This window comes from Lissotriton vulgaris, chromosome 7 (assembly GCF_964263255.1).
Source record: "Lissotriton vulgaris chromosome 7, aLisVul1.2, whole genome shotgun sequence".
Lineage (NCBI taxonomy): Eukaryota > Metazoa > Chordata > Amphibia > Caudata > Salamandridae > Lissotriton > Lissotriton vulgaris.
Genome location: NC_141695.1, coordinates 2,626,457 through 2,649,861, shown reverse-complemented (window position 1 = coordinate 2,649,861; position 23,405 = coordinate 2,626,457). Strand labels below are relative to the sequence as shown.

The 23,405-nt window shown below is 46.4% G+C and overlaps 1 protein-coding gene across 1 annotated transcript in view; it reads left to right on the top strand.

Moving 5' to 3' along the window:
• The window catches only part of LOC147700478 (putative cation-transporting ATPase 13A4), a 965,394-nt gene that overhangs the window by 853,715 nt on the left and 88,274 nt on the right, over window positions 1–23,405 (top strand). The window contains exons 24-25 of the mRNA XM_086928423.1: window positions 2,563–2,659; window positions 11,550–11,622. Coding sequence (XP_086784549.1) covers window positions 2,563–2,659; window positions 11,550–11,622 — 170 coding nt within the window. The remainder of the gene's footprint in view (window positions 1–2,562; window positions 2,660–11,549; window positions 11,623–23,405) is intronic.

Sequence of the window (23,405 nt, the reverse complement as noted above, 5' to 3'; positions counted from 1 at the left end):
CTGTGCTGGCGGGTGGGTTCTGGCTGATGGAGGTGGTGAGCTGGTCGGCGGTGATCTTGCTCCAGCTTCTGTGTGGAATCTGTTGCGGGTGGTGGTGGGTTGTGGTTTTTCTGAATCTGAAGTGGTCGCAGCTGTGGTCAGTCCAGTGGAGTTCAGTGGAGTGGCAGAAGCTGATGTGCTTGCTCGATGAGAAGACGGGATCAAGCATGTGGCCGGCGTAGTGGGTAGGGGTTTTGACCAGTTGCTTCAGGCAGAGGTTGGCGAGGTTGTCCAGCAGGGTGGCGGTGTTGTGGTCCTTGTTGTTCTTCAGGTGGAAGTTGAGGTCCCCTAGGAGGATGTAGTCGGCGGAGGGGAGGGCGTGTGGCCTGATGAAGTCTGTGATGTCTTCACTGAATTGCGTGCGTGGTCCCGGGGGTCGGTAGATGAGGGTGCCTCTGAGGGTCATCTTTGGGTCGGTGTGAATCTGGAAGTGGAGGTTGTTGGCGGTGGCGAGGGTGTCGTCGGTGTCGTCGGTGTCGGCCGTGATGCGGATGGTGTTCTTGTGGACGATGGCGATGCCTCCTCTGGTCTGGTTGATTCGGTCCCTCCTGATGATCTTGTATCCATCCGGGATGGCGATGGCGATGGCGATGTCGGGGGCTGAGGAGGCGTTCATCCATCTTTCAGTGAGGAAGGCGATGTCTGGTGATGTTGTGTTGAGGAGATTCCAGAGTTCTACAGCGTGTCTGTGGACGGAGCGGGTGTTGAGCAGGATGCACTTGAGGTCGCTGCAGGAGTTTGGCTTGGAGGGCGTGGTACAGGTTCGGAGGCAGGAAAACTTGCAGGTTGCGCAGGTGAAGGGTCCGTGAGTGCGTCTTGGGGCGGCACAGCAGCAGGTGGGGGTTCGGTCGGCATGAGTGCGTTGAGGGCCGCAGAGTCGTAGGTCTGTTGGGTCGTCTTGCATCGCTGAGGGCCAAGGGTCCTGGCACTGGGCACGGTCCAGGAGCGGACGGGCGCAGACGGTCTAACCCTTGGCGCGCCTTCGGCGCACAATCGGCGCGCCCGCTGCACATGACCGCTGCGCGTACGCGCATCGCCATTTATGGTGAAATGGGAGGGAGGGAGGAGCAGCTGGGAGGCGGGAGCAGGGAGGGCACAGAACAAAAAGGGGGCGTGGCCGCTTGGACGGAGGCGGGAAGCGGGGAGCGGGGCGGGCACAGGGGGACTGAACAACAATGAAGCCTACACAGCAGCGTGCAGGGGACGTGACGATATACAAAGAGGAAATAAACAATTACAAAACAAAATCAGGGTTAAATACAGTATGAAGCAAAACACACGCACGCAAAATGCGGCGGAGGGGCAGGGAGCAGAGACGCAGTCACGGCGAGGCTGCGGGCAGCAGCGAGGCAAGGGGCACACACACAGCTGGTGGCCGTGCAGCGCGGGGGTGTCCTGAGAACAGGTCACACTCATCTGCGCCGCACGGTCGCCATTTATGGCCAAGTGGGAGGGAGGGAGGAGCAGCTGGGAGGCGGGGAGCGGGGAGGGCACAGAACAAAAAGGGGGCGTGGCCGCTTGGACGGTGGCGGGAAGCGGGGCGGGCACAGGGGGACTGAACAACAATGAAGCCTACACAGCAGCATGCAGGGGACGTGACGATATACAAAGAGGAAATAAACAATTACAAAACTAAATCAGGGTTAAATACAGTATGAAGCAAAACACGCACACGCAAAATGCGGCGGAGGGGCAGGGAGCAGAGAGGCAGTCACAGCGAGGCTGTGGGCAGCAGCAAGGCAAGGGGCACACACACAGCTGGTGGCCGTGCGGCGCGGGGGTGTCCTGAGAACAGGTCATAATGTGTGGTGTTCCTACACTACACTACACTACATCTACATTTGTGTTATATTCCACCCTAAGGAAGTTGTGGGGAACACCCTAAACAACGAAACACATGTTGGCTGGCTAGACAAAAGAGAAAGACAATTAAAGACCAAGAAATGTGTCATAACAATTGATTTGTTTTATTGGACTTAGTGTGTGCTCGGCCTATGTATTGTTATCCATATTTTGAATGATACACCTGGCCTAAAAGTCTTTGCAACTTTAAACACCTTTGAACCTGAATGAGGTAGCACCCGATGTGTTATGTGGACAAGGGATATTGCAGTGTAGATGTGAGAAGAAGTTGCCCAGTGTCTATAACAAACGATAGGGAACTGGTAAACAAATCCCTTACAATTCTCAGTCAATTTCACAGCTAAGTAGTGTAACTACACTGTGGTCCTTTGTCCTAAATCTGTGGTAGGGGATGTGCTGGGCAAAGACAGATCATTTATGGAGGTTTTCATTCATGCAGACAACAGATCATGAGTGGTTAGTAGTGGTTTTTCCACATTTATAGAGCATTCACACCCTTAGGTCCTGTAGGTGTCACTTATAGCCACAAAATGAATAAGCTGTGGACTGTGCTTGCTGTTCATATGTTGTTGTTGCTTTTGCAACTGGTTGTGGGGACAGACGCTTTGAAGTACTGTTTGATTGCCTAATTAACAAGTGTTTTTTGTGTTTTCCCACCAGGGAGGGGCGCTGTGCTCTTGTGACCTCATTTGCGGTGTTTAAGTTTATGTCCATGTACGCGACTGCAACCCTGATCACGCAGGTTCTACTCAGCTGGGTATGTTTTGAACTCACAGTGGCTTCTGATATGTCCCACATGAGACCAATCATTATTGGGGGGGGTGGAATAACCCAGGAAAATGGAATGAGAAGTTTGATTGTTAATTTCCTTAAATCCTTGTGTTTGTGGAATATACGAAATATCATTGTTGTAAATAGGATGGTAAGTGATGACAGGATACTTCTAGTTGATTACATGTAGATTTATTGTAGGACACAGCTGAGCACACAACCTCGCCAGCTGACCAGACCATCAACTGACACTGGTAGAACACACACAGGTATAGGAAGGACTAAAGACTACAGTCAGCCATATTACAAAAGAATCAATGTACAACAATCATCAGATAGGAATCCGTGAAGAAACAGAATCTGTCAGTACCCTTAAACTCCTGTTGTGTCCCCCTGGTATTACCTCATCGTTTGTTATTACCGGATAGAGAGGGTCGCCAGTGCACATACTCGGAACAGTTCAGATTACTGGAACTATGGCGCTTCCCTTACTGTGATGCAAATGGATGCTCTTTATTTGTATTTCATATTTTACTTTATTCTTATGGACGTCATGTGCTTTGCTCCAAGTTGGTAAATGAGAATATTTGAAGATGGGCGGGGGTCACTTGAAGACAGATTGATGGACTATAATGGTTGGAGCCGGAGAAACACACTCAGATAGAGCTTTACACTCACTGCAGATTGTACTCGACCTACTTGCACTTGAAAGCCTCCTCTGCTTCAGACATCCAATACCTCAAACACTACCTGCTCAACGTCCAGACCTGACTGACCAGCATCCACCTGAAGCTCAACTATAACAAGACACATGTCCTGGTAATTGTAAAGAACAACAAATAGGCAACAGTACAAACCTGTCTCGGTGACATGAACCCTGACAGTTTCAAACCCCCACTTTCACTCAATGCCGAGACAATTGAATTTACACTGGACACCAACCTCACCCTCAAGGAACACTGTTACAAATGGGGGTCTCTATATGGCAGAGGTAAGAACCTTTGTCCAAGTAAGGACCCTTCTTCCTAGTCAGGATAAGCGAGTTACAATCCTAAACTTACCCTTGCTCACCCCCTTGGTAGCAGGCACGAACAGTGAGGCTTATCTTAGAGGCAGTGTGTAAAGCATATTTGCAGAAAAGCTAATGAACATTCACCCTATAAAATTATGACACTACTGACGCCCTATTTGTCACATAGAAAACAATGATTTGGAAAAGTGTGATGTCAGAAAAATATGATTAAACAGATTCATTGCTTCAACATGCATGTGATGAGGGAGGACATACATGACCTCAGCATGCTTGACAGATACCCATTCAGATTTACATCAGCTGTCACTACTCTCCAGCAAACAAGATCTGTAATATTCATTATTCATCTAAGAGGACTCTTGGAGATCGAATATATGCATCAAGGGCGCCGTCCACTCAACTATACCAGATCCAAAAAAGCCCTTGTTGCACTTTACACATCACACTGGCAGTTTTAGGGGTAACCCATGTGAGAAGATGGCCTGGCCTATGCAGTCCACTATTCTAGTGGGAACCTTGCACTAGTCCAAACGACCCTTATTGATGGTAGGTTTAAAGACACCCTATATAGAAAGCTATCCTAGTGGTAGCTGTGGAGAGCAGCCTTCAGGCTAAGTCTTGAAGGAATGTAAAGCAGCTTGTTTTACCAGTCTATAACCTTGTGATTGGCCAAATGAAAGGAGAACCACACCAGGTATATATATAAAATATATGTATTTAATCAAACCACATCCCTCTAGTCTCTTTATGAGGCTAGAGGAAGAAGTACATACAGTAAACTTATTTAGCACACAGCACAGTATATGTTTAGCCCTAGGGGCCTCACACATCATATACTACGTAAGTGGTATAAGAAGCACAACAGACACAGAGACAAGGCCTAGGGCCTGTAGAGCCGCTGGGGCAACCAGGAACCACCCAAGGTAGGGACGCAGGAGACCCACGGGGGACATGTACAGTGTCTAAACACAGCCGCGAATCACCATTAACTTCTATGGAGCAAGTTGCAATTAGAATTTTAAAGAATAGGGATACTTAGGAGTGGAATTTGAGCAAACCCCTTGAGAACTAGACAGTTCGAGAGTCAACACCCACGGGAGCACCAGAGTACTCGAGTTACCTCACCCATGGAAGCCGGGTGCATAGGTGTCTTTTCGTGTCGGGTTTCGTCGTCGTTTTCTATGGCGAGTTGGGGAAAATTGCTGCAGGTGTCCAAGTGGAAAGTGTCCGGATGGATCCAAGGGTGGATCAGAGATCTGAAGAACCTGAAAGCAGAGGGGACAGAGTCTAGGTCACTGGCCAGTGACCAGGGCAGCGATGAGCAGATGCCCACCGATGTTAGGTGATTTCAGGAGCAGAAGGTGAAGCTTGACTCTTCAGCCACGAGTACGAGGAGGTGTCGACGACAACCTGGAGCTGGATTTGAGCTGTTCCACGTCGGATATTGAGTGTAGCGGTGTAAGTATCCGGGTTGGCCCGAGCAAGCCTAGGCAACAGCAACCCACGCAGAATGCAAAGATTGGCTTCGGAGCAGACCAGCAAGGTCTGAGGGACTCACCCTTTGGAGGGGAGTCAGGGCACGTCTGGAGCAACCAGGGAAGCCCAAGGAACAAAATAGTTAGCTTCGTGGGGACCCACCAGTCGACGGACCAGGGATCGCAAAGGGGCCTCGAGCAGAAATGCTAGAAGCGGGCCCACGGAACACTCGTGGAGTGTAGGCCCACAATCTTCGGTGCAGATGGTGCTCAGCGCTCGGACTACGAGAATCCCAATGCACAACTTCGAAAAAGCTCGAAAAGTAGATGCAGTAGCAAATGTGCACCGTGTCCAGGAGTTCCGGTCCCACATCTCTTGTGATGGCTACGGGTCTCAGATTTGCTGTGATCTCGTGTTGGCCTCGGAGATGTCTGGAAGTCCATGTCTTGTGTCGCAAATCCTTCAGGATCCAGTGGGAGCCTTGGAAATGCAGACCAGCAAGATGCTTCTTCGTGCCTGTTTGAACAGGGGAGTCACTCTTTGACCCCAAGGGAGATTCTTCCGTCTTCTAGTCAAAATAGAATGTCGAAGTTCCAGGATATATGTTGCAGAGTTTCGTCCAGGTATAATCTAAAGTCCTAAGGACTGGGTTCCTATACTTATACTAAGTTTAGGGGTTGGACTTACTCTAGGGTCCCACCTATGGGAGGACCTGGGAGGGGGTGGGTGGTTACACCCCTTCCCCTTTGTTCAGTTTCGCGCCAGAGCAGGGACTGAGTGCCCCTGCAACCTGTTTGAACGGGGGTATGCACAGGTACACCAAGTGTGCCCCCAGCACTGTCTGAAAAGCATTCACTGAATGCACCTGCCCAGCCCCAATACACTAAAGCCTGTCTGGGGACAGGAAACCTATTGTCCAGGCCTCCCCTGCTGGAGTTTCGTCCAGCAGCAGGAGGTCAGACTCATGTCTGTGGCTGCAGCATCCATTTTATAATGCTGGGCTCTTTTTAACTATTATCGGTCAGGTAAGTGTGTACATGTCTTCTCACTCTAGAAGGGTGGAATTCTACCCCCGCCGCCAGTTCTGGCGGGGGGGGGGGTAGGATTCCAAAGTGCTTCAGCCCCTGGTAGGCCTCTGGGGTACCTATGCCCTTGGTACCTAAAGTACCATATACTAGGGACTCACAAGGGTAACCCAGTAACAAATCTGGAGGGTACCTAAAGTAGATGCAATAAATTTAGAGAGGAAGCAGCTAGGCTGGGGTCCTGGTTAGCAGGGCCCCAGCCAGACTAAAGCTGAAAAACAGTGAAACACCAGCAAAAAGTGGGGGTAACCATAGTTAGCAGATGCAACTCTCCTACACCCCACTTCTTCTGTTTTGGTGGGAATCGGTCTAGTACCGACTTTTGAACTATCCCATGTTTATATATGAAGAGAAACCAGGTCATGAGCTAAGAAATGATTCTTACAAATGTTAAGACAAGAAAAAATGTGTGTTTAGGAAGTGCCTCACGTAAGCAACCACCAAGGAGCGATTAGCGGTTTCTCGCCAAATTGTTTACTCTCTCATCATCAGCACTTTCCTAGAAAGGAACGAAAACCATCACCCAAAACATGAGTGGGAAAGGAATTTATGGGTGTGACCCAAAAAACTACTAACAGTATACAGTGCACATCTGAACATATGTGTTCCCTATCGATCCCGTTTAGAGAGGAGACCATTCTTTCTCACCAGCACTACAACTCTTAAAAATGAGTTACGGAAGAGCAGGATGCACTTGTCTTAATTTGTAGTGCCGGCACTCAGAATTAAGAAAACATTCACGTTTAGACCATTTTAAGCTGAACGGCTGAGATGTTTCATTGCCGCTTCACTTCATTGCCAATGCATCAGGGCACAGGGACCCCATTCCACCTTTAAGATGCACTGGACCTGCAGGTTGAAAACATAGGAGTGGACAACATATAACATAGAGAATACAAAAAGCAAAACAAGAAAGAACGTTTTTTCAGAAAGGTGTAACATGGAGTCACCCAAAGGGATGCTACACAATGAGAGAAGGGAGGCAGCTCAATGTAGAGCCATGGAATACACTTGACAATCTAGAAAAGGCCACAAATCAGGAAACCACCATATCTTTTAATTATTACCATGTTCATTTCCTAAAACTGTTCCTCTTTAGGATTCACTGTGATCATAACAAACAGAATTTTCTCGTGATACTTCTATGGTAATTGTCTTCCCACCCAACTCACACTCTATTGCTCTCAGAAGAATGAAAGGCTCAGTGAACCCTGCAAAGATTCAAATGAGACCACCCAGGATAAAGGTGTTTACATTCAGCTGAGGAGGAAGGGTCTTTTGAAAGCTGAAAGTTCAATATATCACTCATTAAATGTCCTCTATGTCTCCAGGTAAGAGTTAACCATTAATTCCGAAACAGAGATATGCAGGGGGTAGTCCCAGGATTTATGTACCCTTACAAGTAAATGCACCTTGAAAGAGCTTAGGAACCGAAGCCCTGAGGACTGGAGGACCTCATGAAAGCCCCGGATGGAGGCTTCGATGACAGTATGAGAATGCTATGAGACCACAAGTGCACCTGGCCATACCCCAGAAACCAAACTCCTTCCACTCACTCCATACCTGCTCCAATTTGTCGAGCGAGTGGTCCGAGTGTGGTCCTGCTTTGCTTTTTTCTCCCTCTCTAAGCACTTTTCATCCTTTTTAAATGTTGCATCCTGGACTGGCCCCCAACTGAGATCAGAGGATCCCTGGGTCCCCAGGTTCCCCTAAGCACAAGAGTTTAGTGGAAGAGAAGCACACTGGTTGAGATCAGGAGCAGCTTCTTGTTGGCCTCACCCTCGGTCTGCAGCTGTGCTGCACATCTGGAGTCCCTGCTCTAGCAGCTCTTCTGCAGCTAACAGAGTTTGCATTGGAAGAAGTCAAGAAACATTGGATCTCAGTCAGATTTGGTGTTCTCACTTAGTAAAGATGTTTTTATAGAAATATATAAACATGATTGTAGGAGAGTAGGGTCTGCTATCCTATGGTCACCCCAATTTTTGCTTTTTGCTTCACTGGTTTTCGACTTACTGAGGCTGTGGGCCTGCTAATCAGACCCCCAGCCTGCTGTTCTCTCTCTAAATTCATGATACATGTACTATAGGTACATACCACAATTGGAAATGGACTCCTGGTCAGCCCCTGTACCATGCACTATAGGTGCTCAGGGCATAGGTGCCACCAAGGCCTACCAGGGGCTGCAGCATATCTTTTGCCACCCCTGGCTGGTTCCTAAATTGACACAACTGGCTGATCACTCAGCTGGGGCAAGTGGGTGTAATCACCCCTTGCTTAGATATAGTATACCTATATCTAAACCTATATCTGGACACATATAAACCTGTGAGTCACCCTATGGAAGGCCTCATCAATCCTGGAGGCAGAGTGTGTGGTTTAATGTGAGATGGAGCTCTGGCATGAGCTGAGCCTGTCTGCAGCTGTCGGGAACAACTCCCTAAGCTGATCCGGGATAATGCCATACCATATACTATTAAGTGCATTATAATCCTCGCGGTTATATAGCAACTTTGGTTTGGCTTTATCAAAACATGTCATGTAAGGTGTCATACGAATTGGAATACTCCCCCTTCGCCAGTTCTGGCGAAGCATTCCACCCTTCTAGAGCGAGAAGACATGTTACTTTACTGAAACGCGCTTGATTTTAAAAGAGCCTCAGATCCACAAAATGGATGCCTCTGCCACAGACACGGGTCTGGCCTCCTGCTGCTGACCGAAACTCAGAAAATGGTGGCCTGGACAAAGGGTTTCCTGTCGCAGGGCGGTGTCAAACCACCCCAGACAGGAGATAGTGGATTGTAGCAGGGAGGTTTCAAAGAAACCAGACACTGCCTGGGAAGCACAAGGCTGCCCCTTGCATAATCCGGCCAAACCGGTTCTGGGGCACACCAGCCCCAGTCCCAGCGCGGCCTGGATCAAAGGAAAGGGGTGTAACCACCCCCTTCCTGGGTCCCACCCATAGGAGGGGACCTAGCAGGTAATCCAGCCCACCAGATTCGAATAAGAGTGGGAGCAGTGCCAATGCAACTCAGATTATCCTGAAGAAACATAAGAAACGAAACTCTGGACCCTTCGACATCCTACTCAACGTAGAAGACTGAAGAATCTCCCTTGTGGTCAAGGAGTGACCACCCTGTGCAAACAGGCACCATCCAGCACCTCGACCCTTGCTTTGTTGCAGTTCCCGCCGGAACTCGAGCGACAGAGATTGACAAGATTAAGCTTGCCTGCCTTCCTCCAGCTCGATCCACAGTCCCTTCAGAACTGAGACCCGTGTAGGTGACCGGAAGCGTGGGGCACGCCATCTTGAAAAGGCCACAAGACGCTGATCGTGCAGCCCATGAGTGACCCTCGAAGCTGTACACCGGGGTTTGAGAAGCCCCAACCCTGAGCTACACTTGCACCAAAGCTACCCCCTCCACACTCGACGAGTGCTGCGTGGGGCCCTTCTGCTTGTGTTGGCTCGAGGCATTGGCCCGGTCACTTGCCAGCGGGCCTGTGGCCCCTGTGCCGATGAAAACTTGAAAACGACTTGCTTTTCTGGTTGCTCTAGATTTGCACCAGCCCCTGTGAAAAGGAGCCCCCGCTCAGACCCTCCTGGTCTGAGTGAGAAGCAATCTCCCGGTTCCGCGTGGATTGATTTTGTCAAGTGTTGTTTTCTCCAATCTTGAAGCCGATGGCGCTGACGGCGAGAGCCTGCGTGGGACAGATCGTGACCTGCTCCTGGATGTCGCAGATGCCCCACAGCCCACGTGACAGCAGAGAGAAGCTCCTATAAAACCATCTGATTGCGCCCAACATTGCCTTGTTCCGTCCTGGTTCCACCCTGGTCACTGCTGAGTGACCCAGACTCTGTCCCCTTTGCTTTCAGATACTTTTCGACTTCGATATACCCTTGGATCACACCGGACACTTCTGCTTCCCATCGTCTGCAGCATCTTCAGCTCCAAGCAAAAAAGAGCCTGCGTGTCAAAACCCGACGCCACTTCGACCCTGTGCACCCACTTCATGTGGGTGAGGTAACATTGCAACGCTGGTCTTCCTACACTGGTACACACCTCTAGGGTCTGTGTCTTAAGTTTTGTTCCTCTAGGTTCAGCGGAAGTATCCTTAAACTAACTTTGTGTACCTTTTACGCACCATTGACATTGCATTGGTGCAAGCCGCACTTTACGTGCTGCACCCGAATCCCGCTGGCTTTTCCCGACTTCAGCATTGCTAGTCCTGACTGCTCCCAGCAATTTCCTAGGCCCTAGGCCTAACCACTGTTCGATTGGTATCTCTTATACCAATTTTTTAATATATGGTTTGAGTGGCCACCCGCCCTCATCCATAATTGTGCAACTTTGTATGTTATACTGTGCTTTTGATTTAACGCTTGTGCCCCTTTGCTCATAAAGAGTACTGGGGATTAATTTAGAAATAAACACATATATTTTTATAATATATACTTGTGTGGTGTCCTTTCATTTGATATTACAGGATTGTATGTGGTAAAACAGCTAGCTTAACACGACCTCTTAAGTTAAGCCTTTAAGGCAGCTTAGTCCATGCTACCGCTAGGATAGCTTGTCTAATAAGGTTGACTTACTACCAGACACCATAAGGGATTGTTTGGACTGATACAAGGTGGTTCCAGAATTGGAAACATCATATATCAGACCAACTTCTCACAATGATGTAAACGAGAACAACCCCCAGCCCCACAAACTCCACAGCAAAGAGAGTGCAGTTTCCTGTAGGAGCAAATGATGAAATTCCCAAGCCGGGAGATGAAGGGTGGCATTTGAGACAGTCTGAGAGCCCATCTGTAGAGAGTTACTTCCATGTTTGTTGCATGACTGGGCCCTCCTATCAATCCATTTGCTTCTATTACTCTGATCATCCATCATGTGCATGTGTTAAAACTGATCAATAGTGTGTGCATTCATCAGTCCCCATCAGTCACTGAGCAGCCTTAAATCTGGGGCTGCAGCTGATGCTTCTCTTTACCTCCACTGGTGTCTCCTTCTACACAGCTCTGCACAAATGCTCACAAAATAATATTTTTTAATTTAGCCTCCAAGTGCATGACTGCAATGTTTACTCTCTAGAATGAATCCTTACACTGATGTCATTTTGGGGGGCATCTCAGATAACTTATTGAACAAGAAAATATGAATTGATGACTTGAATTGTACAAGAAAGCTTCTCTTGAGACACAATGAACTAACCCTGTGTGCATTGATACTCACAATAATAGACGTTTTATTTTTTGTTCTGTTTTTCTTCCACTTTTACAGCACTTCGGACTCTTTGGAAGATGCCTGTACCTCATTACTGATCTGGCGATCACAACAGGGGTGTGCTTAACAAGTACGAGTCTACACTCTCTCCAACAGGAATTCAAATGGATTCTTATTGCCTGACATTCAAAAATGCAGTTTGTGGCTGCCCCATTCCATGTGTGTGTGTATGAGATTTCACAAACCATTGTAGTACACATGAGCATATAGATTTGAAAATACACAACTAGTTACCATATTTAAAGATGAATCACTCAGTGATCAGCTCAGTGCCAACACAAAGAACCAGGCTACTGGCCATGACTGAGGCACCAGAGGCCAAAGGTCATGTCATTGGTGGTGTCTCTGATGGGCAGTATATTTGGAATCCAGCCACACAAGCACACTCACACCCATACATTCCTACACCCACCCAAAGCACAAACACACACACACACACAAACACACGCACTCACACACACACACACACACACACACACACACGCACACACACACACACACAAACACATGCGCACACACCCACGCACACACACACACACACATGCACACACACGCACACACACAAACACACACACACACACAAACACACACACACGCACACACCCACACACACACACAAACACACGCGCACACACACAAACACACACACAAACACGCACACCACACACACACACACACACACACACCACACACACACACACCAACACGCACACCACACACACACACACACACACACACACACACACCACACACGCACACACACACACCAACACGCACACCACACACACACACACTCAAACACACACCACACACACACACCAACACGCACACCACACACACACACACACACACACACACACACACACACACACACACACGTGGGTATCAACAGCAATCCATATCACAGAACAAAGACACCCTGATTGCCTTTGATAAGAAAATCCACTCAAGTTTATCTTAAAAAGGTGAGAACTAAGAACAAAAGCCTCTATCCGAATTGCTCACAAAGTGCGGCCACCAATCACCAAAGTGATGTCAAACCCATTATGAGATTCTGGATCATTAACTGTGGTGAGAAAAATGCATGGACTCACTGCCACGAAGTTCGTAAAATGGGCTTTGTGGTGAAAAGTTTCATTCAGCAATGCCATAAATTAGCTAGTACGCTGACAGAGAACTGTGTATAGTGTTTTATTCAGCACCAAAAGAACTTTGAATAAAATAAAATGATAATGATCCTGAAGCAATTTAATAAAAATGAGGAGATATATATGATCAAAACAACACCAATATTCCAAAAAATGGTTAAGGGGATCATGAGAGATTCATTTCTGATGAAAATGGCAAAAAATCTATTAGGAACTAACGGGCATATTAACAAGGGCTTTATCTCCGCTTTTTTGGCTTTAAAAGCCAAAGAAGTGGAGATAAAAATATCGCCCTATTAACAACAGGGTGCTAACATAAAAAATCGCATGTTAGCACCCTTTTTCACTACGCTTCCCTTTGCAACTCTAATGAGATGCAAAGTAGGCGTTCCAGAGCAAAATAATAGGAGAAATGACGCTAAGCGACATTTCTCCTACTATCAAGCTTCATGCTTACCCTGTTGGAGACAAAGAAATGCAGCGCTAACCACGGTTAACACTGCTTTTTTACGTCTGCTAATTTTCAGACTTAGCCATGTAATCCAATGGTAGGTGGATTTCATGGCTAAGTCCACCATGGGCTCTCAACAAGGATATCCCTATCCTTGTAGTTTTATCACTGCATTACCAGCGATTACCTCCCAAACTGCCGCTATCGCTGGATTTTTTATCGCCTAGGCGGTTAGCGTTGTTAATAACGCGGTAACCAGGTGATATTATCCAGCTATAGCGGGCGTTAAAAATATTGACGCTAAGCGCCCTTAGTGTTAATTTTTCTTGTTCCTTGTTAATATGCCCCTCCGGAGATATAAATGTATTTATTTATTGAATGTGCTTACACAGCTCAACAAAGATGCCATTTGGCATCCAGGGCCAGGGCAAACCTGCTGGGAAAGAGAACAGGGAAAAAGTCAACATAGGCTAGCTGTATTAAAAAAAAGCAGCCACAGAAGGTCACAGAGAGAAATTGGGTTGTTGGTTGTGTGGGGTGAAACCGTACTTAAGCAACAGCCAAAGGATGAACTTAAAAAGTCACTGAATTAACCTATGCTTTACCCTCTGGCAGCTCGGCACAAAAACAGGCGTAATTTAGAGACATGGGGGCAAATTAGAAAGGGCCTTATCGCCGATAAAGTGGCGATATTTTTATCTCCCTATTAGCAAGCCAACGCTAACATGCATTAGCGCCAGCTTTCGGGTGTTATTGGCCGGTTTGCCTATCGCCTTGCATGCCAGCGATAATTATCGCTAATGACATGCAAGGTAGGTGTTCCTTACAAAAAGCATAAGGAAAAGGTCGCTAAAACAACTTCGCTCTAGTAGCAAAACTGTCCCGTGATGAGAAACGTTGTGCTAGGCCCACATCATCTCAATATTCTATCGCCTGATTGAAACCTGACATTAATGCCTTTGGGGGGTTAAGTCCACAGTCCCCTATTACTAAGTCTGACATTAGCGCTGTGAAATAATCGCAGGAATTCACGCCCTAATGTTCATTATCGCAGTCTATCGCAGGATTTCACATCGCCTGTTTGCGGCTTGTTGGTAATACACCGCTAACACAGCGATAGTTTCCCGCAATAGACATCGATAAGAAAAGGCACTCTAACTGCGGTTAGCGATAATTATCGCCTTCTCTTGCTAATATCCCCCATGGTGTAAAGTATTTATGCAGCACTTAAACAGTAATAATGAATTTGTAAGTTTTAAAGTAAGAAATTACATCTAAAAGATGAAAACACCAAACGCAAACATCTAGTTGCTTTAGGCTGGGGCAAAGTTGAAATTTATGGCCGACTGCGATTGGGCACGGTTCAGAAACACAAAGTGGATTGGGCCCAGTCTCTGCTTACCTTTGGGCTTCAAATAATTTTTAAAGAAAAATGACTGAGAAGGTAAATTTCAGCGGGGCAAGGCAGCTGGTGGCATCGGAGGAGGAGACATTGCAGTCTCCTGCATCCCAGCAGGAGACTGAGGAGGGAGGCACAGGACGAAGTCACAGTGAAGTTTAATACGTTCGGGCTTAGTCTCTTTTAAGGGATTCGAAATTCTCCAGAGGACGGAGCTGCAGTCTGTATCCAAAAAAGGCTCTGCTAGGCCGGATACCCTTTCTGCAAAGACTGGTTTTACTGCTGCAGAAAAGAATGTAGTGGGAGAAGCCGCAAAATCAGACCGACCAACAATGCTCCTTGGGTGGATCAGCAAGCACGTAGATGCTGGTCTCATCTTGGTTCTCACGGCTCTTCTTTGAAGAAAACACCCAAGATTTGGGCTATTTGGGCTCCTTTAGCACCACGTCTTTGGTCCAGGGCTGGAGAGAAACCACTTGAAGGATCAGGATTCACGCAGGCTGCTTCTAGTTGCGGGTTCAAGATGGTTGGAGCCATTCCTGTCCCTGAGCTCTGATTAGTATAGTATACAGGAATAGTTCTACTTAAAGCAAAGAATTTTTCGTGCCAGAAAAAAAGGTGAATATTAAAAAGTGTTCAATTCAAAAGAATCCTTGCTTGAACGGGAAATTAGAGTTCCAACGCTTTTAGCAGTTTTTGTTGTTCAAAACTAAAGGCCGAATTCAGTGTTCATGGGAACGCTGTGTGTCGGAATGCTTCTCTAAAGTTATTGTTTCTGTTCAGGTGAGAACATCATATCAGACAGGCTCTCAAAGAATTGGTCTACAAAATCAGGTGACAGTTCGACCATAATTCAATAGTAGTGTAACTTGGTAGGTGTGAGAATGATTGCTGTCATCAAAGGCTGGATCAGCAATGCTCACAGAAGGTCGTACCTGGGTGATGTTGCTTTTGTCACTCGCTCCACTGTTACCACCTAGTCGTAGCACAGGAGTCTCAACAAATGCCGTCATCAGGATTGGTAGCCGCTGGGGACAACACAATGCGTGAGCCATTATCGGACTGAGCAAAGTATCGATATCCATTGGTACTGCTGATAGAAGTGCAAGAGAGGTGTCCAACACGGACTCATCTCCGCATAGCATACATCGTAGTACAGGTAAGATGCAATTTTGCCATATCGGTCTGAATGAAAGGAACCAGGTCATGTTTAGATCTCTCAGCCTGGCCAATCCAAGGACTTTAGTTATTCTGTCCCGGTAGCGGATTGCTAGGATTGTCTCTTCCATTCCCATAGGAGTCATGTCTTAGCTGTGTCTTGCCATAACGAAGCAGGAGGGTCAAAAATAAAATCGCTGCTACAAGTCCCAAAAATAGGGGTATGCCGCCAAAAACAGAGTGGACAAAATTTGGAACGATTGCCAGAATTGCTTGAACTGGTGTTAGCAGTCCCGTAAAAATCGTCTTAAATATGCCTGGGATGCCTGTGGCACTAGACATGTTAAGGAGTTGGCTCAACATTTCTACGAAATGCATGGGGCAATTTGTTGATAAAAGGTCATGAATCTCCGTAGCTGTCCTTGCAACTAGGAGATCATATGTCTCTTTTGATGACGTTATGGGCACTGTTGTCTGCAAAAGCACAGACTTCATTTTGCTTAAAGTATCAATTCGTATAGAATAGAAATTCAGACGAGGCCAGATGGGAGTCTCTATGTCTCCAGGCCCGCTCGGGAACAATGCTTGCATACAGCATTTGACCATGGAAGTTACGCTTACGAGATAACTTTTCCCTGGATGTTGTCTCTGGGAGTATCTAGGGTCTTGTCTGGTCATTTTTAACCCCTGCGTTTTGTTCAGGAATCTATCTTGACAGTTGTTTGTGTCAGTAGGCCAGATTAGAAAACACAAGGAAAGTCCCTGGGGTATGTACTCACTATGGACCCTTAATATAGCTTGTATGAACCAAGAAGTATCACCTGATCACAAACTTAGAATTCGTGGTTACACCATCATTTACACAATTTGTGAAAACAGAATAGGAAAATAAGAAAATAAGAACCTAAAGTGTTGTTTTAGGTTCTTATTTTCTTATTTTCCTATTCTGTTTTCACAAATTGTGTAAATGATGGTGTAACCACGAATTCTAAGTTTGTGATCAGGTGATACTTCTTGGTTCATACAAGCTATATTAAGGGTCCATAGTGAGTACATACCCCAGGGACTTTCCTTGTGTTTTCTACCTTGTTCTCCTTGTCCCCTATTACCACAAAAAGGAGGCCTCCCTTCCTTTTTTACATTTATACTAGTAGGCCAGATTAACCACTTTTTCCAATCAGGATGTGTTCTGTTAAAATGTAAAATTTTAGTTACGTCTATCTCAATATCTGTTGTTGCATTTTCAGTTATTGGTTTTGGAATAGACGGTTTGTTTAGGTCTTTGATCTTAGCTAGGCCAAGACAGGATGTTTGGTGAATTGTGTCATTTAAAAACATCATTTGTTCTGGTATCATGCAGGTTCTGAATAGTGCTTCTAGGCCTTGTACCCACCAATCTTTCGTACCCCAAATGGTTTTTGTTTCAATGTTATTTTTCCAATAATCAAAACCAAATGTCATAATTTTTTCATAAAATGCTTCTGAATATATTAATTTAGTATTTGTCAGCATTGTTTTCATTCCTGTTTTATCTAACAGTTTGTTATAAAACGTTTCTGCATCACTGGTGTTAAACCCTGAGAAGTACTTGAATTTCTCAAAGAATGTTTTAGAACTGCTTTTAGGTGGTGTAGCACAATTTTCCCATTGATTATACTTAAAAACATTTCTAGGCTGTGCAGATTTATGCAAATAATGATCGCCATAATGTGTATAACAGAACAACTGTTCATAACTAGACGAACCTTGTAAATAATCATGTTCTGTGAATCTAGCTGACATTACTAAATCAGACATCATATTATTAATACTGTCAAAGTCCCAATCATCAGAGAATGTACTAGGTTTTACAAAGTCACTTAAGGAAACCTTCAGTTGATGAGGAGACTTCAGGATCTCGACCGGACCATAGATCTCATAGTCAGTTTTTTCCCATACTACCCCACCGGGTATTGGAATGGCTGTGACATTTACTGTTGACAGTTCTCTTTTCTTCACGTGGGATGGTCTGTGTGGTTTGAGGACTAGGTTGATGTTCTGGCTTGCTGTGTCCATTGTACTATAGTTTCCCTCAATGAATTTTCCCAAACAAAGTACCATGATGAGCCAAAGCAGGAGGAAAAATACACCTAGACCGAACCAGAACTCTAACCAAGGGGAAATAAGGTAGATTTCCTTCAGTTGATGAAAGAGTTCCGTTGCTTTTTCTTTAAAAGTCTTTTTAGTTTCTGGCATCACTTCGGGGTTGCTTTGATCCTCGGAAAAGTTGTCGAAGTCGATGAAATAACCAGAGGCAGTTCTGTCAATTGTTGGGATTGTTCTTTCAATCTGTCTTTCGGTAGCACTTTCTGATGCCACATTATTGTAGACTGGTGTTTCTTGATGAACTTTTTCAATCTGTGTCTCAAGAGGCACGAGTTCCATGGCATTATTGCATAGTCCTTCTCTGTGCACTGCAGGCTGATCAAATGTGATTAGTCTTTCAGTTTGAACCTCTTGGATTGTTGCAAGTTTGGGTATTCTGTTGTTTCTTGGGAGTCCACTGGGCCTACTGTTGATTATAGGCCACATGCTTGTGGTTTTACCAGGTCGATAGATACAACTCTATTCTCCTTTTTACCAGCAAGAGATGGAAGTACTACTGATCTTGTTCCGGTGACTGCCAAGACAGGTACTGCTTTTCTGTAAGAAGGCCCAAATTCCTTCTTCGCCGCTATTTTTTCTCTGACTAGATCCCCAATCTTTGGAATCCAGACAGGGCTTGCTGGGGCTGTTGCTTGTGGTGCCTCGTCAGTGGTAGCTGGCTGTTGCTTTAACTTTATGTTGCTTAAGGATTTTCTTGTTTTATTCAAGTCCTGTAAAACAGCCAAACGATCTTTGATGTCAAAGTCTATTTTCTTATCTTGTACCACTGATATTTGACTATCTAAATCCTGAATTCTCATTCTAATTCCGAACAATAGTTCATATGGGCTGAAACCTTTTAAAGAATTTCTTGGCAAATTGTTAAGACTGGTTTGGACACTTATTAAATGTTTGACCCACCCAGCGCCTGAACCTAATACCTTCGCTGTTATAGATCGCTTTATGTCCCGTTTTTTTCTTTCTACCACACTATTCCCTTCGGGGTGTGACGGACAAGAATACCGCAACCCAATTCCCATGCTGGCCATTGCCTCCTTATATGCTCGAGAGCTGAAAGCAGGACCCTGGCCAGAATGGAATGTGGCAATTGCGTATGTGCCAATAAAGACTCTGTAGCCGGGGCAGGGGGGCTAGGAATACTCACAGTGGTAACAACAGGCTCAACAGACACTTGACCAGTATACCGTTTTAAACTGGGTTTTATTTTTAAAGTTCTCTTTGTGCGAAACGTAAGTCTCTCCCTCGCAAACTCAATTTTATCCGTGGTGGTGGTCTTCGGGACACGCAGTTTTACAGCTTGGAGTTTCCAGGGCACGCAAGATGGTTCAGCGTCGGGACCACTCCAGGTAGATTACGGGCTGTAAGTTGGGTCTCGTCTCTCGGTCCGGTAACATGGAAGAGAATGGACAGAGGGAGGCCGTTAGTCGCTATATCTGATAAGTGTTTGCACCCAAAGGATTCCCGTGGTTGTGAGGGACACCGGTGTATTTACAAACACTCTTGTGCGAATACGTGATAACACTTAGGGTAGGAGTGCGGTAAGGAAGAAGGTATGGTAAGAGTAGTGGGGAGATGGAAGAGAAGGTAGGAAGGATACACAGGGAGCAGAACGTACAAGGGTTTTTTTACACTATTCACTCGGGGCACTCTTTCTCCCCACCCAGGCTGCCCAACGCCGCCGTACCTGGTTAAGCCATACTCCTCCCCCGAGAGTATGGCACGGCGACTCGCAGGAACGTTGGCCTCCTGGCTTTCCGTCTGCTTCTCGTCCTCGGCTTTCTCCCAGCTTTCCGTCTGCTTCTCGTCCTCGGTTTTCTCCTACGTCTTCTTCCTTCCGTCGGTGTGCTTCGCGTCCTCCGTCCGTTGGCTCTCCGATGACGTCACACGCTGCGTACAGGGCTTCCCCTGTTTTCAACCATTCCGGACTGTCGACGTCAGCAGAAGGCGGTCCTTCTTGGTAGTCGTCGCCCTCCCACTTAAAGGGACTTGAGTACGCTTCTTCAGGCTGCTCTACCTCCCGATCGTTCTTCAGAGTCGCAGTCTGTAGATTAGAAGAGTCACAGTCATAGACACAGTCAGGGTTCCACCATTCCTCACTATCACGCAGCCCGACCCTGTTACACTGCTCCCCCCTAGGATTCTCCCGATCGGGGAGAATAGGAGTCCTCGATAGGAAGTCTGCATTACCATTCAGGACCCCCTTCCGGTGTACTATATGGAACGAGAACGGCTGAAGGAACAGAAACCACCTCAACACCCTGGAGTTCTGCGACATGTTTCTCTGCATCCACTGTAGTGGAGCATGGTCTGAAAAGAGAGTGAAAGGCTTCCCTTCAAGATAATACCTCAACTTGTCCACAGACCACCGGATCGCCAAACATTCCTTTTCCACCGTTGGATACTTGCATTCCCTCGGGTGTAATTTTCGACTAATGAAGAGAATGGGGTGTTCAATCCCATCGTCGTCTGTTTGCGACAACACCGCACCTATACCTACATCAGAGGCATCGGTAGCCAACGAGAAGGGTTTTTCAAAATCCGGTGGAATCAGGACTGGATTTGAGGTAATGGCTGTTTTTAAGTTTTCAAAAGCTTCTTTCGCCTCTTTGGAAGGGCAGTTCCCTAGGTTGTTTTTGGAGGAATGTTTCAGAAGATCCGTCAAAGGAGCTGCAGTCTCTGCAAAATTTATTATGAACCTCCTATAGTAGCCTATCAATCCCAGGAAAGCACAAAGTTCTTTTTTTGTAGAAGGGAAAGGGGTACCTGTGATGGCTTTTATCTTCTCCTCTTGGGGAGCGATGACCCCCTCTCCTAGCATGAACCCCAAATACTTCACTCTGGGAAAGGCTGCACGAGATTTTTTTGAATTTACGTGCAGTCCTGCATTTTGTAGATCTTGAAGAATTTTGGTAAAATGTTCCAGATGCTCTTTCCATGTCTTGCTGAAAATGACAATGTCATCTAGATATACCGAGCTATACTTGGTATGTGGGGCTAATACTGTGTTCATGAGTCTCTGGAAAGTGGCCGGAGCTCCATGGAGCCCGAATGGTAACACAGTAAATTCGAATAGCCCATCATCTGTGGCAAAAGCTGTTTTGTGCCTGTCTTTTTCTCGTAACAGTACCTGCCAATACCCTTTGGTCAGGTCTAGCGTTGTTATATACCTGGACTCTCCAATTCTCTCAATCAATTCATCAACTCTGGGTATTGGGAAGGCATCAAAAGAAGAAATAGCATTTAATGCGCGAAAATCCATGCAAAACCGGGTCGACCCATCTGGTTTTGGAACCATTACTATGGGCGAAGCCCAGTTGCTACGGGACGGTCTGATGACTCCTAGTCGTAGCATGTCTGTTACTTCTTTTTTTACATCGGCTCTCCTGGCAGCCGGTATACGGTAGGCCTTCTGCTTCACTACCTTGCCTGGTTCAGTGTCGATACAGTGTTCAGCTAGATGGGTGCGTCCCGGGACATCCGAAAACATAGGTGCGAACTTTTGTAGTGTATGCAAAAGTTCATTTTTTTCGGGTTCTGTAAGATCAGGGTTTATAGGTAGTTTGTCCAGTGTAGAACTTGTGTCTTTGGATGGTAAGGCTAGATTAGCCGATTTGGGTGGTGGACCTAACCATTTTTCCAAAAGGTTTATATGGAAGGTTTGTTGTCTTCCCTGGGTGATCTGTAACCTATAGGTTGTTTTACCAATAGTTTCCACTACCTCATAAGGTCCCTTCCACTCGCTCCTGAACTTCTGGCTGGATGACGGCAGGAGCACTAGTGCCCAGTCACCTTTGTTCAGCACCCTCCATTTTTTCCCTTTATCGTATTGGTGTCTCTGATTCACTTGGGCTCTTTCAAGATTGGAATACGCTAGGTCCCTGAGTTTACCTAGCCGGGATTTCAACTGGTTGGTATATTCCAGTAGTGATCTCTGTTCTGTCTCTTCTTCCTTTTCCCAGGCCTCTTTAGTAATCTCTAACAGAGATCTCGGTTGTCGTCCATATAACAACTCGAACGGGGAGTACCCTAAGCTACTTTGTACTTGGGCCCGTAACACATAGAGGGCCAGGGGTAACAATTTGTCCCAGTCTTTGTTTTCGGCAGTTAACATTTTTTTCAGTGTGGACTTGAGAGTTCGATTGTATCTCTCAACCAATCCATCCGTCTGTGGGTGGTAGGCTGAGGTGCGTATGTGTCTCAGTTCTAGAGTCCTGCATACTTCCGCCATCATTTTTGAAACAAAGGGCGTCCCTTGATCCGTGAGGATCTCCCTAGGAAACCCCACCCTCGAGAACAATTCGATAAGTTTGTCAGCTACATTTCGTGTTGTTGGAGCACTGAGAGCAAAGGCCTCAGGAAACCTGGTGTTGTAGTCCACCACAACGAGTACATAAGTATGCCCTCTAGATGTGCGGGGAAGGGGGCCAATAAGATCCATCCCTACTCTTTCGAAGGGATTACCAATGATAGGTAAAGGTTGGAGGGGCACTGCTGATGGTCTGACCATATTTTTCTTTTGACAGACCTCACACTGTCGACAATATTCCTCTGATGTTTTATATATTCCTGGCCAAAAGAATAGTTTAGTTATGTTCTGTAGTGTCTTTTCAGATCCACTATGACCTGCCGTGAGATGAGTATGGGCATAGAACAGTATCTGCTCTCTGAAGTCTTTTGGAACGACTAACTGTGGTGGGTCGCCAGCTTTTCCTTCCCTATACAACAGATCATTTATGATTCTAAACTTAGGGTACACTGTGGTTGGCGTGGTTTCGTTTACATGGGCCGCCTCCCATGCGTTCAATAGTGTCGGGTCATTACTCTGGGCAAACTTGAAACTCCTGTCTAACACCCAGGGTTCTGTAGTAAGTAATGCCTCTTTTGGACGTTCTAATTGTTTTCGGAACAGCCTCAGGAAGTCAGGATTATCCACCCCCAAAATCAGATCCTCGGGTAAAGATTCTACTACCCCCACCCTCACTACACAGGGTTCCCCACCCAAGGGCTTGATAGCAAGTTGGGCTACTGGGTATGGTTTCACATCCCCATGTACACATCGTATGTGTACGATTGAATCAGGGCCCATCTGGGATGGAAGAACGTGTTGTTCTTTTATGACCGACTGTTTACAACCAGAGTCCAAAAGAGCTTTTATACATTTACTGTTCACAAGTACCCTGGCGTAGAAGGACGGGCCCATCTCCGCTGTGTTCATCACGGCCTTTGGGATGTAGCCAACCTCCATCGGTTCATCAGGTGGACGTTTCCGGGGGCACATTCTTGATATGTGGCCCCACTCTCCACAGTCAAAGCACTGCGGGCCTCTTTGTGATGGAGGTTCGAATCTTAATGGCCGTGTTTTCGCCTGCTCCGCGGCTGGTTTAAATTTCTTTTCTTGTTTCAACAACCCTGTGGGACCTCTATTGCCTTTGTCCGAGTCCCAAGGAAAGGAACGAGGCATGGCTCTATTAAAGTTCGAAGCCATTTCAATTGCTTGTTCGGCAGTGAGACCGGAATGCTGTCTTAGCCAACGCTGAGTATTGTAAGGCAGC